The sequence below is a fragment of the Chlorocebus sabaeus genome, chromosome 7 (assembly GCF_047675955.1).
Source record: "Chlorocebus sabaeus isolate Y175 chromosome 7, mChlSab1.0.hap1, whole genome shotgun sequence".
Lineage (NCBI taxonomy): Eukaryota > Metazoa > Chordata > Mammalia > Primates > Cercopithecidae > Chlorocebus > Chlorocebus sabaeus.
Window position 1 is genome coordinate 73930930 of NC_132910.1, and position 13108 is coordinate 73944037.

General features: G+C 37.7%; 1 protein-coding gene across 2 annotated transcripts in view; it reads right to left on the reverse strand.

The window, feature by feature from the left end:
* The window catches only part of NUDT6 (nudix hydrolase 6), a 30791-nt gene that overhangs the window by 8893 nt on the left and 8790 nt on the right, over nucleotides 1-13108 (reverse strand). For both annotated transcript variants that reach the window (XM_007999731.3, XM_073017615.1), the window contains exon 3: nucleotides 10943-10998. In XM_007999731.3, the coding sequence (XP_007997922.1) occupies nucleotides 10943-10998 (56 nt within the window). The remainder of the gene's footprint in view (nucleotides 1-10942; nucleotides 10999-13108) is intronic.

Here is a 13108-nt window from a genome sequence, read left to right on the forward strand (position 1 = left end):
GTTTATTTTAGGGTTTATAGAATGGGTAAAAATGATTCATTTTCTGATTATTTTTCTATTTTCTCTGTTCCACAGCCATCTGCTTTCCTAAGCAAAGTATTCATTTTAAGACCTTCCCTAGGCATGGCTACTGAAATCCTAACCAGAAGTTTGTGTAAACACAACCCTTAAAAGACTACTAATTTCTTTCAGCCATATCTCAAGAACCAAGAGCAAGGGCACAGACCCGCTAACCTTTTCCCTTTGGTTCTCATATATATGTGACCTTCTTGTTCTGTCTTTACTTCAACTTAGTCAGATGCCAGAAATTTGGTTATCTTTTATTTTTCATTGTTCTAGTCTTTAATGATCCTATCACCTTTTATAATTCAGACCTACTGTATTTAGATAAATCTCACTAGCTACAATATTATCACTATTACCAATGAGAAAGAAGGTACCATAGAGTGTCTAATAAGTTTGTTCATTCATTCAATAGAAATTTATTGAGTGTTAGGTGTTGGGCATACAGAAGTTAATGTATATAGCAAGTGTAAAGAAGTTAATGTATATTGGGCATACAGAAGTTAATGTACATGGCAAACCCAGTCATTCTTTTTATCTTGGCACCGTGTATTTTTCTTAATAATACTTATCTCCACCTTACATAATATTTATTCATTTTATTATTTGTATCTTACACATTTGAATGTAAGCTCCATATGTAGAAACTTTGATTTGCTAAACTCCATATGTGGAAACTATACATCTGTTCACTGATGTATACCTAGTGCTTAGTGCACCATGTATTTTTCTTAATAACACATCTCCACCTTACATAATATTCATCCATTTTATTATTTGTATCTTATGCATTTGAATGTAAGCTCCCTATGTAGAAACTTTACTTTGTTCACTGATGTGTACCTAGTGCTTAGAACAGTGTATACAGCAGACTATGTATAAGAACTCAGTCATATTCAGTGAATGAATTAATGGGTCCCTACCCTTAACTCTTGAACACCCAGTTTATGGGGTCAAGTCACTGTTCGGTCTTTTATTTCTTAAGATATTGGGGTAGGGATGAAGGACTGGAATATGTGGGTAGGGAAAGAGAAAGGACATGTAAGTGTCAATTTAGATATGTGTTTGAATTTGTGCATATGCTCATGTTGAGGGTTAAATTTTCCCCTGCAAAAAACACTTGACATTAATGCCTGGAGAGAGTGAGGTACGTAAAGAAAGGAGAGAAACTGGCTTGGATATCTGAAAACAATGACAATTAGTTATTTATAATAAGTAAATAAGTATATATAATCTATATATAATTTATTAAACATTAAATATAAATTACATATAGCTAATAGCTATCAGTTATATCGAAATATCACCTAATAGCAAATATTTACAGAAATTAAATTATTCCATGTCTTATTTTTATTTCAACATTGAACTATATGTTAATTCTTAATTTTCATATTTTGTTGCTCTCTTAGATGGATCTCTGTTTATAACTTAAAAAAATCAAAACCCTACTTAGGAGTGTCATTCCTACTTAATCCACAAATAAACTGTCTTATATAATTTGAACTTCTTTAGCTTCTACCAGTACCAACTGCCTAAAAGTGTAAGGGGAACATGACTAGATTCTGAAAAGCATCACTTTCTTGTTCTTGAAGGATCAATTATTGGCAGGTTTGAGAATCAGCAGAGCCAAGAAACTCAATGTGCCAGTTTAGTGGTTCTCAAACTTTACATCAGAATCACCTGGAGGGCTTGTAAACCAGAATTGCTGGGCTTTATCCTCTAGAGCTTCAGATTCCACAGATCTGGGGTAGGGCCTGAAAATTTGCATTTTAATAAGTTGATGCTGTTATTGTCTCTCAGCTCCAAATCTACCCTTCTGTACTTGCTTAGTGATGCTGGAGCTGGGATTCTGCTAACCAGTTTCTGCTTTGCCAGCTGACTCCCTTTTACGCTCCACCATTAGACTGCAAGGCAAGAGGAGGAAGGGACTAGCTCCTTACTGTGGGCTTTCTGTGCGCTCGTGGTTCCTGTGAGTTATCATTGCTTCAAGGCTGCTTCACTCTAGCAGCAGCAGTTCCTTTCCATAGTATCAGCAGAATCCAGTTTGCAGTTATCCTAACATTTCTAAGAGAAGCTTCATTTTTCATCCCCTTCCCAAGAGGCACCAGCAAGCTGATGCCTCATTCTCAGAGATATGGGTCCAAATAAACCAGCAGCAGCTGAACAGCATGAGGTTTGCGTTTTAGCTGTGTATGGTCCCACATGAAGGAACCCACAACCCACCAGAATGGCATAATGATTACTCTAAACTGAAGACATTGAAGATACAGCAGATGCAGAAAGAAGCATTTCTGATCTGATTAAAGCTTCCCTTATCTGATTAAAGGCAAAGCTTTCTGAGAATGAAGCTGCCATTAATCCCCTGAGTAGGAGTGGGGGATTGAGGGGGTTGAGGAAGCTTTCAGCCGAGAAGGAGACTGACCATTAGCACCTAGATGAGAAATTGCATAACAAAACCTTGTCAGAAGCTACCATGCCTGCATGTTTTCACTAGAAGCCCTATACCCCTCTTTCCCCTTTCACTAAGATGGTATAGTATATAGTATATAAACCCTTACTCCTGGCCAAGCCATTCCTTATAGAGTACTCTTGAACTTTTCTCCTGTTAATCTATCTGTTGTCAATTAAAGTACCATCCCCTCCACCCAGTTCTAAGTTGGTAGAGGAAAAGTTTTCTTCCCCACCTACTTTTTTGTTTGTTTGTTTTAGATGGAGTCTTCTCTGTCACCCAGGCTGGAGTGTAATGGCATGATCTTGGCTCACTGCAGTCTCTGTCTCCCAGGTTCAAGCAATTCTACTTCCTCAGTCTCCTGAGTAGCTGGGATTATAGGCGCACACCACTATGTCCGGCTAATTTTTGTATTTTTGTAGAGACAGGGTTTTACCATGTTGGCCAGGCTGGTCTTGAACTCCTGACCTTGTGATCCGCCTGCCTCGGACTCCCAAAGTGCTGGGATTACAGGTGTGAGCCACCGTGCCTCCCCTCTTCCCCACCTACTTTATGACTTAACCTCTTTGGTTGACTTTCCCAGTCTGTGAAATTAGGAATAGGTTGCTATGATGATTAAAGTAGGTAATTAATATACAGCACATACTGTGTCCAGAGTTGGTTCCTTCCAGTAGGTTTGTGGTCTCGCTGACTTCGAGAATGAAGCTGCGGACCTTCACAGTGAGTGTTACAGCTCTTAAATGTAGCACGGACCCCAAGAGTGAGCAGCAGCAAGATTTATTATGAAGATCAAAAGAACAAAGCTTCCACAGCGTGGAAGGGGACCCGAGTGGGTTGCCGCTGCTGGTTGGAGTGGCCAGCTTTTATTCTCTTATTTGTCCTCGCCCATGTCCTGCTGATTTGTCCATTTTACAGAGCAGTGATTGGTCCATTTCACAGAGTACTCATTGATCCATTTTACAGAGTGCTGATTGGTGTGTTTATAATCCTTTAGCCAGACACAGAGCGCTGACTGGTGCGTTTTTACAGAGTGCTGATTGGTGCATTTACAATCCTTTAGCTAGACACAGAGTGCTGATTGGTGCATGTACAATCCTCTAGCTAGACAGAAAAGTTTCCCAAGTCCCAATCGACCCAGAAAGTCCAGCTGGCTTCACCTCTCAGTAGGACAGTGTGAAGCACAGTTTAAACATTCACTAAATGCTAAATGGTGTTATTAATAAAATCAAGTTTCTTAATGTCTTACATTAAGTTGATTTTCTCAGTAGTTTTGTCATATTATAACATTAAAGTTGCATCTTCCAGGCTTTTAGATCATAGCATATCTTACTCCATAGGTTCTTTTTACATTTGGATCTTTTGTTATTTGAAGGTGAATGAGGATGATCATTCATATGTATGCCTGTGTTTATACACGTTACACAGAGACAGTCCCATTATTTGTTTACCCCTCTATGTGCTGTTATACTTTACCTCTGCCAACATAAAAGTGGTCTTTTCCACATAGGAAATTTTAGGAGTGCTATTCACATATTTCCGCCCATGAGTCACAGACAGAACTAGGACTTTGAGAGGTCATCTCTAATTCAGGTATTCTCTGATAAGTCACTCAGTGCCTAACACACCTATGACAAATGGTTCCCTGACTTCCACAGTTTCTCCAAATCCTTTAACAAATATTTGGAGGCTAAGACTGCAGACTAGTCAATAAAGATGCACAAGGATTCCTTCTCTGCTTGTGGATGTCATATGCTCTAATAACAAAATATAATGCAGAATGCTGATTCATATAAATATCAATATCTTGTGCTCTGTTGTAGCCACAGGATTACTCGTACTTTTCTCATACAGTTATTTTCATCTTATAGTTAACATTTCTTCAGAAAGTTGATATTTCTACTTCATGGGGATTATGTTGACTTTATTTTTCTGAGGGAACAATTACGCCAATCAATTATCTTTCATAAGTTAAGTGAACACTCCTAAGAGGTCATCAGTTCTGGTTGCCATCCTGAATATTCCAGACTATTTCTGATTTTAAATACACTGTTCTAATGTTAAATACTCTATCTTTTGCTGAGCCCCCAGGCAAGGGGAGGCTGTTTTCTGTAACCAGAAGAAGGGTGCTGCTTCTGCTGGCTCAGAGGGTTCAAGAGAATTTGAAATTCAATATTCTCATGTCCATTCACTCAGGGTCGCAGGATCCCCACTCTTCTCCTGCTAGGGGATTGGCTTTGACACAGGAAACTTATCAAACTCTACTCAGTCTCCTTTGCAGCTCTGATATTCTTACAATTGGATCTAGGCCTGATTTTCAGTATGGCCTTTGTGGCTGGAGAATATGGGGGTCTCTTTAAATGGTGCCATGGAGGTCTTGGGGTTTTCATATTGTGCCTTGAATTGACAGGCTGACTTGAGCTTGTCATTTTTATTTTGCCAAGGCATCTAAACTAGTTAACAAAAGTTAGCCATCTCCAAAGCTATATAATTATTATTACCCCCTGTACTGTTGAAGTGCCATGGCTACCAAACAACTCAACACTTCAGTTTCCATCTGTACCTCATTCCTTTCCATATGTAACAATCTTAGTAACTGCTATGTTACTATATGCCAGGGTTTATCACTATCCAACTCTATGGATGCCAGAATGCTGACTGGACATGGCAAGTAGGACGTGTCAAGTATTCTAAATGTCCTAGTAAGACATCTGGGCGCTAGAGGATAGGAGATGCCCTTATTAAGTGTTTAGAAGTATAGCTGTCAGAGGTGTTTAAATCAGAGTGACTCCATCTTGTAAAGAGGCTGGGTAAAATAAGGCTGAGACCTGCTGGGCTATATTCCCAGGAGGTTAGGCATTCTAAGTCACAGGATGAGATAGGAGGTTGCACAAAATACAGGTCATAAAGACCTTGCTGATAAAACAGGTTGCAGGAAAGAAGCCAGCCAAAACCCACCAAAACCAAGATGGGGATGAAAGTTACCTCTGGTCATCCTCACTGCTCATTATATGCTAATTATAGTACATTAGCATGCTAAAAGGCACTCTCACCATGACAGTTGAGAAATGCCATGGTAATATCAGGAAGTTACCCTATTTGGTCTAAAAAGGGGAGGAACCCTCGGTTCTGAGAATTGCCTGCCCCTTTCCTGGAAAACTCATGAGTAAGCCAACCCTTGTTTAGCATATAATCAAGAAATAACTCTAAGTATCCTTAGCAGAGAAGCCCAAGCCACTGCTCTAGCATGGAGTAGTTGTTTTTGAGACGAGTCTCACTCTGTCGCCCTGGCTGGAGGGCAGTGGCACCATCTCGGCTTTCGGCAACCTTTGCCTCCTGGGTTCTAGTGATTCTCCTGCCTCAGCCTCCCGAGTAGCTGGGATTACAGCATGCGCCACCATGCCCTGCTAATTTTTGTGTTGTTTTTTTTTTAAGTAGAGATGGGGTTTCACCATGTTGGCCAGGCTGGTCTCAAACTCCTGGCCTCAAGTGATCCACCCACCTAAGACTCCCAAAGTGCTGGGATTATAGGCACCAGCCACTGCACCTGGCCTATTCCTTTACTTTCTTAATAAACTTGCTTTCACTTTACGGATTTGCCCGAATTCTTTCTTGTGTGAGATCCAAGAACCCTCTCTTGGGGTCTGGATCAGGACCCCCTTCTGGTAACATAGTAGTCTGTAGATCTCTAAGGTATGGGCTATTTGGTGCACCTTGCAATTATCCCCACTCACAGCACTTGGAGTAATACTTTTTTACATTTTGGAAGCAGCATATATCATATTTGGGACTACTTCTCCAATTCATTTCTACTAACAAAAAGCTTGGATCCTTTTCTCCTACTGTGAATTGTAAACTAAAAATAAAATCCTAAACCCCTACCAAGTGAATGGATCCCCCTTTTTGACCAAAGGGACCCCCAAAAAACCTTATAAACTAAATCCCCAGCCCTGATGGGTAGGGAAGTTGGACACACCTCATTATACCCCTTCCCTTTTGGAGTTTAGGCACAACTGATGATTATTATGTTAACACAGAGGTCATAAGGTAACAAAATGGACTCTTTGTGACAATACGATACCAAATTATAAACAGGATCTAAAGCCATGCCAGACAAGGGCTAAGTCACACACCCCTGCAGGCCACTCTGACCCAGTGTATTATTGGTTAACAGACTTCTTTATTTTAACTTAAAACATTCTTTCTGCTGACTCTAAATTTTTAGACAAAGCTTCACTTCCTTAATCAATTGTAAGTTAGAGAATCTGTGAATTTACCTATAGCCTGTAAGCCCCCTCTTTAAACATCCTGCCTCTTCAAAACATCCTGCCTTTTCAGGCAAAATCAATGTATACCATCCACGTATTGATTTATGTCTCTGCTTGTAACCCTACCTCCCTCAAACTTATTAAACAAAACTCTAATTCAATTGCCCACTGGCACACGTTCGCAGGACGTCTTGACACGCATTTCCCAGACCATGGTCACTCATTGGTTCAGAATAAACCTTTTAAAAATGTTTTACAGAGTCTGATTTTTCCATTAACAGCATTAATAAAGTGGCATTCTGATTTATGAATTAACCTCTTATTACCCTGAATTAATCTAACTCAGAATCCAAACAACTCTGAGTAAAGAAAAAAGTTAAAGTTTGCTAACTTGTAAAGGACCAACTGCTGAATCATGTGTGCTCTGAAAAGTTCAGCCATCTCAATAGCCAAAAACAAAAGGATTTTTAATAAAAACTTCTTTCTTTCCTACTTATAGTCTACAGTCTTTATTTGGGTCTTCTAAAATCTGTAAAAATAGATCATCATCCTAGGTTTTGAGAAGAACTGATAATTACTCTTTATCTCCTTAAATTAATCATCTCCCCCCATCCCAGCTTTTTTTTTTTTTTTTTTTTTTTTTCTCTTGAGACAGGGTCTTACTCTGTCACCCAGGCTGGAGTGCGGTAGCTTGATTATGGCTCACTGCAGCCTTGACCTTCCAGGCTCAAGCAATCCTTCCACCACAGCCTCCCAAGTAGTTGGGACTACAGGTGGACACCACCATTCCTGCCTATGTTGTTTCTTTAGTTTAGGTTTAGTGAAAAGATTCCTCTATAGGCTTCTGATTCTGCCTATTACTAGTTGTGTAATGTTGAATAAGTTATTGTAACTTCTCTAAATCTCAGTCCTAAAATAATGGAGATAATAATAAGTATGATTATTAAATGAGAAACGTTTCATGGAAATTATTTCACGCAAGTATTTTATGTCATCACAAATTATTTGATTATCTGGTTTTATTTCTACTGACAGAGCAAAACATGAGAGAATTAAAATTTTTTTTTTTTACCCTGAAAACCTCATAAACTAGGATCAGGAATGTGTGCTATAACAGAGGATTAAGTATTAGCAAATGTTTGGCTATGACTTTTTAGGAGGCTAAAGGCCAGAACAGAGCCTTCTGTGCACTACAGGCTGGTACTACCACTTTATTAAGGTTTTTAATTCTCTTTAGATATGACTATAGGTTCTAAGAGACACCAAATAAACCATTCATGAAGCTATCTAGGGTTAATTACTCAAAAGTCACCAAGCCTAAAGGTATGACCTTCAAATGACTGTAAAGGCCATACAAAAGAAACTCAGAGTGGAAAAAGCGAAAACTCTCCACTTGAATCTTTATAAGTAAACATTACAGGATGAACTCAGTTATTCCAAAGAATGACTAAAACAGTGCCACTGTGGATTGAATTTTCCCCTACAATGGGATGACACTTATTTATTTGTTTTGTCATTAGGTCTGGATCTCCCTTTGTTTTCTGACTATTTTGAAAAACACTAAGAAACATTTCAGAAAACACTTTCATTTATTTGAAACTAAGATGAATAAAACTAGAGAAGCATTAAGTGCAACCATGATTAACAGAGAACCATAAAAGTTTTAGTGGTTTACCTGGAATTCAGGCAAATTTATTAAACATAGTTTCACTATTACCCTGTTTTAAAAATACAGCCCAATTCAATTCTTTCCTTTTCAATTACATATTTCGAGTACAGATTGCTCTGGGAGTTTGATTTCTGTAAGCAGAACCTGTTAAGTCACTTGTCTTTGCAGGTTTTATAAGGAAACAAAAAACCCACTCAAAAAACATAAAGCTGTCTAGGTTTGGAGTAAGACAGTTCAGCTATATCTGCGAGGAAAGCTCCATTTTTTCCAGACTGCAACGTGGTTTTTAACATTATCAGACCCAAGTTTGTTTTCTATGAATTTCTGTGTTTTATTACATGAATAATAACATGGATAGATTCTTATTTGGTAGATTAACCAACGCTGAAGGACTGCTTGGAGTGGAACAATCATGTTATCTGGCTGTCTTTCAGCCTCTGTTAAAGTCCATAATAAAATTTTATTTGAGAAAATCACTTCTGAAACCCAGTGTGCTATTTAAAAAACCTTCATGGTTTACCCTTTTCTTTCCACAATACCAAAGTGGCTTAGACCACATTTTATCTGTACATTGTATAAGTATTTATGCTATGTACATGAAAGATACATAGAAATACAAAATTACCACATTACAATATTTTGTTCGACCATTGAGTCTAACTCCTAAATTTTATAAGTGGGGAAACTTAGGTCCCCGAGTCAGAAAGACAGTTAATGGCATGGCCAAATCCTAGGGACCCGGGTCTGCTGATGCAGTTTTGTCTCAATAACATCATTCACATGAGCCCAGGAAAGATTAAATAAATTTTGGTGACCTACTTCTTCTTTAAAAGAAAAGAGAGATAATCAAAGGGATATACTTAGAAGACAGTAAAACCCTTTTATGGTATCTCTTTAGAAGTAACTGCTACATACCAAGGTCTAGTCTTTTTTTTTTAAACATAACAAAAGAAATTAACCAATTTATGTTACTTGTACATACAGTATTTGTTAATAATGTTTGGGCATATCTTCTGTCTGCTATATTGGAGAGAGTTATAATATCCACTTTGGGTTGAAGCCAACTTGCCAAAGTAGAAGTGGCAAAGGGATTGGAACTCTGGTCAGTCTGGCTCCCAAGTCCATTTTGTTTATATCAGCTCCCTCTCATTGGGCATACTATTGTCAGGCTAATTTGCATATTGTTATTAGATTAATCTTGTCCATATATCATCATCATCATTTTGTCATCAGAATCAAAATCTTTTAATAGTTACTGTTTCCATGTGAAGTCTAAACTTATCTGCCTGGTTCTCAGGCACCTCATAAGTAGGCCCTATTTTTACCACTCAATCATGCCTCCTACTCTCTGGTCATTACCATTACATATATATATGTCCCAATTCAAATACAAAACTTACTGAGGGCTAGGTAAAATACACTTTAGGTGTTCTATAAATTTCTGTTGAGGACAAAAAGCTTAATTCGAATCAGAGATCCTGCCTTAACTAAAACTTCAAAGTTACTTGGAGTCATGAGAATAGTTTTAGATAGCATTTCCAAGAAATGTGTGATACTGCTTTCAGCTATCATTACGAACATTAATTTAAACTTCAAGAACATATGTGGTAGGGAAAAATGTTTGACTGTCCACTAATATTTGCTGAAGTCTCAGAAAGTGTCAAAATCATTATTCCCTTTCACTTTTACTTCTGACTCCCGAGCATGAAAACATCTGATTCCTAATCATGGCACTTCTCTGGGAAATATTTGTTGCTTCTAGTCACCTAGACTCCTTATCTTGGTACCCAATCCTCTTCACATTGTTTCCAATCTAGCTCTCAGGTCAAATATCTTACCACTGTCCACACTCTGGGCCACAATGAACTTTTTACCATTATGTCTGAACTACGTCAGTCCCTTTCTGAGCTCTGTGCCTTTGTACAAGCAATTCTAATTTTATCAGTTTGTTTGTTTATCTTTTTTCTTCTGCACCTGGAAAGCTCCTGCTCATTCTTCAAGACCTAGTTTAAATATCACCTCCTCTGAGAAGTCTTTGGGGACTTCTTCAGGCAAAGTTAACTGCTATCATCTATTGTATGACTGTCTTTACAAATAAATAGTAAGCTGCAGGGCATAAGGTATATTGTCTTACTGCTTTTTCTATTCTCAGCACCTGGACCAGAGTAGAACTCATTGAGTGCTGAATGAATGTAAGAATATCTTGATAATATATTCAAACAGACTTGTCTTTCCAATTAAATACAGTCATTTATAATTTTCCTTTAGCCATAAAGTAATAGATAGTAACACTTGAGTGTTACCTGGAAATTTTCAAGACCTGTATAAGTATGTTGGTTTAAATAAATATCTAAGGTGCTCCATAACTGCTTAGAAATTATTTTTTAAATATCTTACTATAACACCTTAGGTATATTAAAATTTCTACATTTTATTCTTCTCTAGAAAGAAATAAACATTTAGAAAGCAATTTATAAAACAGAAGCAGCTTACTTTATTTCGATCTTGTACAACCAGAATTTTTCTAGTACTTTCATCAAATACAGCTCCTATTGGGGGAAAAAGAAAAGATAATTGAGAAATATTAATTTCCTTCACCTTAATCTCCTCCCACACTCTCTGTGGTGATCAAAATTCTACCTATACTTGAAGCCCTGGTTCAAATACAGGTAGAGTATTCCTTATCTAAAATGTTTGAGAGCAGAAGTGTTAGATTTTTCTGGATTTTGGAATATTTTCATACACATAATGAGGCATCTTGGGGATACGACCCAAGTTTAAACATGAAATTCATTTATGTTTCATATATACCTTATACACATAGGCTGAAGGCAATTTTTATACAATATTTTAAATAATGTGCATGAAAACCAAGTTTTGACTGCATTTTGACTGTGACTTGTCACATGAGGTCAGATATGGAATTTTCCACTAGTGGCATCATGCCGGTGCTCAAACACTTTTGGATTTTGCAGCATTTTGGATCTTTGATTTGTAGATTGGGGATGGTCAACCTGTACTACCTCATCGATGAAGACACTAAGTGCTTGTCTTAGTCCATTTGGGCTGCTATAACAAAACAACCATAGACTGGATAGTTCATAAAAAACAAACTTGGCTGGGCGCAGTGGCTCACGCCTGTAATCCCAGCACTTTGGGAGGCCGAGGCGGGCGGATCACGAGGTCAGGAGATCGAGACCATCCTGGCTAACACGGTGAAACCCCGTCTCTACTAAAAATACAAAAAAAATTAGCTGGGTATGGTGGCAGGCACCTGTAGTCCCAGCTACTCAGGAGGCTGAGGCAGGAGAATGGCGTGAACCCGTGAGGTGGAGCTTGCAGTGAGCTGAGATCGCGCCACTGTACTCCAGCCTGGGTGACACAGCGAGACTCCATCTCAAAAAAAAAAAAAAAAAAAGAAAAAAAACAACTTATTTCTCACAGTTCTAGAAGCTAGGAAGTCCAAGATCAAGGTGCTGGTAGATTCAGTGTCTGATAAGGGCTCATTCTTCTAGCCCTGTCCTCACATAGTGAAAGAGGCAAAGAAGCTCCTGTGGGCCTCTTTCATAAGGACACTAATCTCATTCATGAGAGCTCTGTCCTCATGATCTCCTCACCTCCCAAAGGCCCCACCTCTTAAAACCATCACACTGGGGATTAGGTTTCAACATATGAATTTTAGGGGGAACAAATATTCAGACAAAAGATGTGCTTACAATATTTATTGAATAAATGAATTGACTTCTCATTTTTATTCCTTGAATCACTATCCATAGAACACAGGCTGTGCCCCCTGATGATCCAAATCTCAAATATCTCAATATTCATTTCAAGAATGTTCTGAAGCCAATTAAATTTTCTTATTATGTATATGTACAACTTTATAATCCACTAGTATACTGCTTTTGAAGAGTTCTTTGTTTTATATATAAGTTCTAGTCCATTTCTTTTGTTTATTCATTCATCATACACATTGCATATTCTTTCTTTTTAAAAATATTTCCCTTTGGGCAATGTTGGGTCAAAAATACAAATGACAGTTTAGTGATTTTTATTATGATCATTTAGATGCTATGATTTAAACATTATTTGTATTTAAACAACGTGGGATGATATTTTTTAAAAGATACTTTCTACGTATTTGTCCATGCTTTCAATATTAACTGAGTTCCTATATATAATGTATGTAGATCCTATGTATATTAATTGAGCTTCTACTATGTACCAGGCATTTTTCTAGGTGCTACAGATATAGAAACTCCCTATCCTTATGGGGCTCTTATTTGGGTATGTATGTAGGGAGGTGCCAAAACAAGCAAAAAATACATTATGTAGAATATTAGAAGGTGATAAATTCTATGTAGAGATAGAATATAGAGAAGGAATAAATATGTGTAACATGAGGAAAAGTAATTGAAATGCAATTGAAATGAAAACATCACACTTGAGTATTTTAAGGCAGGAAGGAAAATCACCAAGTGAGATATAATTAACATTAACGTTGGCTTCTATTAGAAAATGTAAACTATAATTTAATTGAACTTTACAAGAGGTAGAATGCCAAAGAAATGCCAAGGAAACTTACTCTTAAATTTTAATAATTTGTGGTTACTCAAATTGAACTTCTCCCTAATGAATTCACTGTAAACATGAGCACAG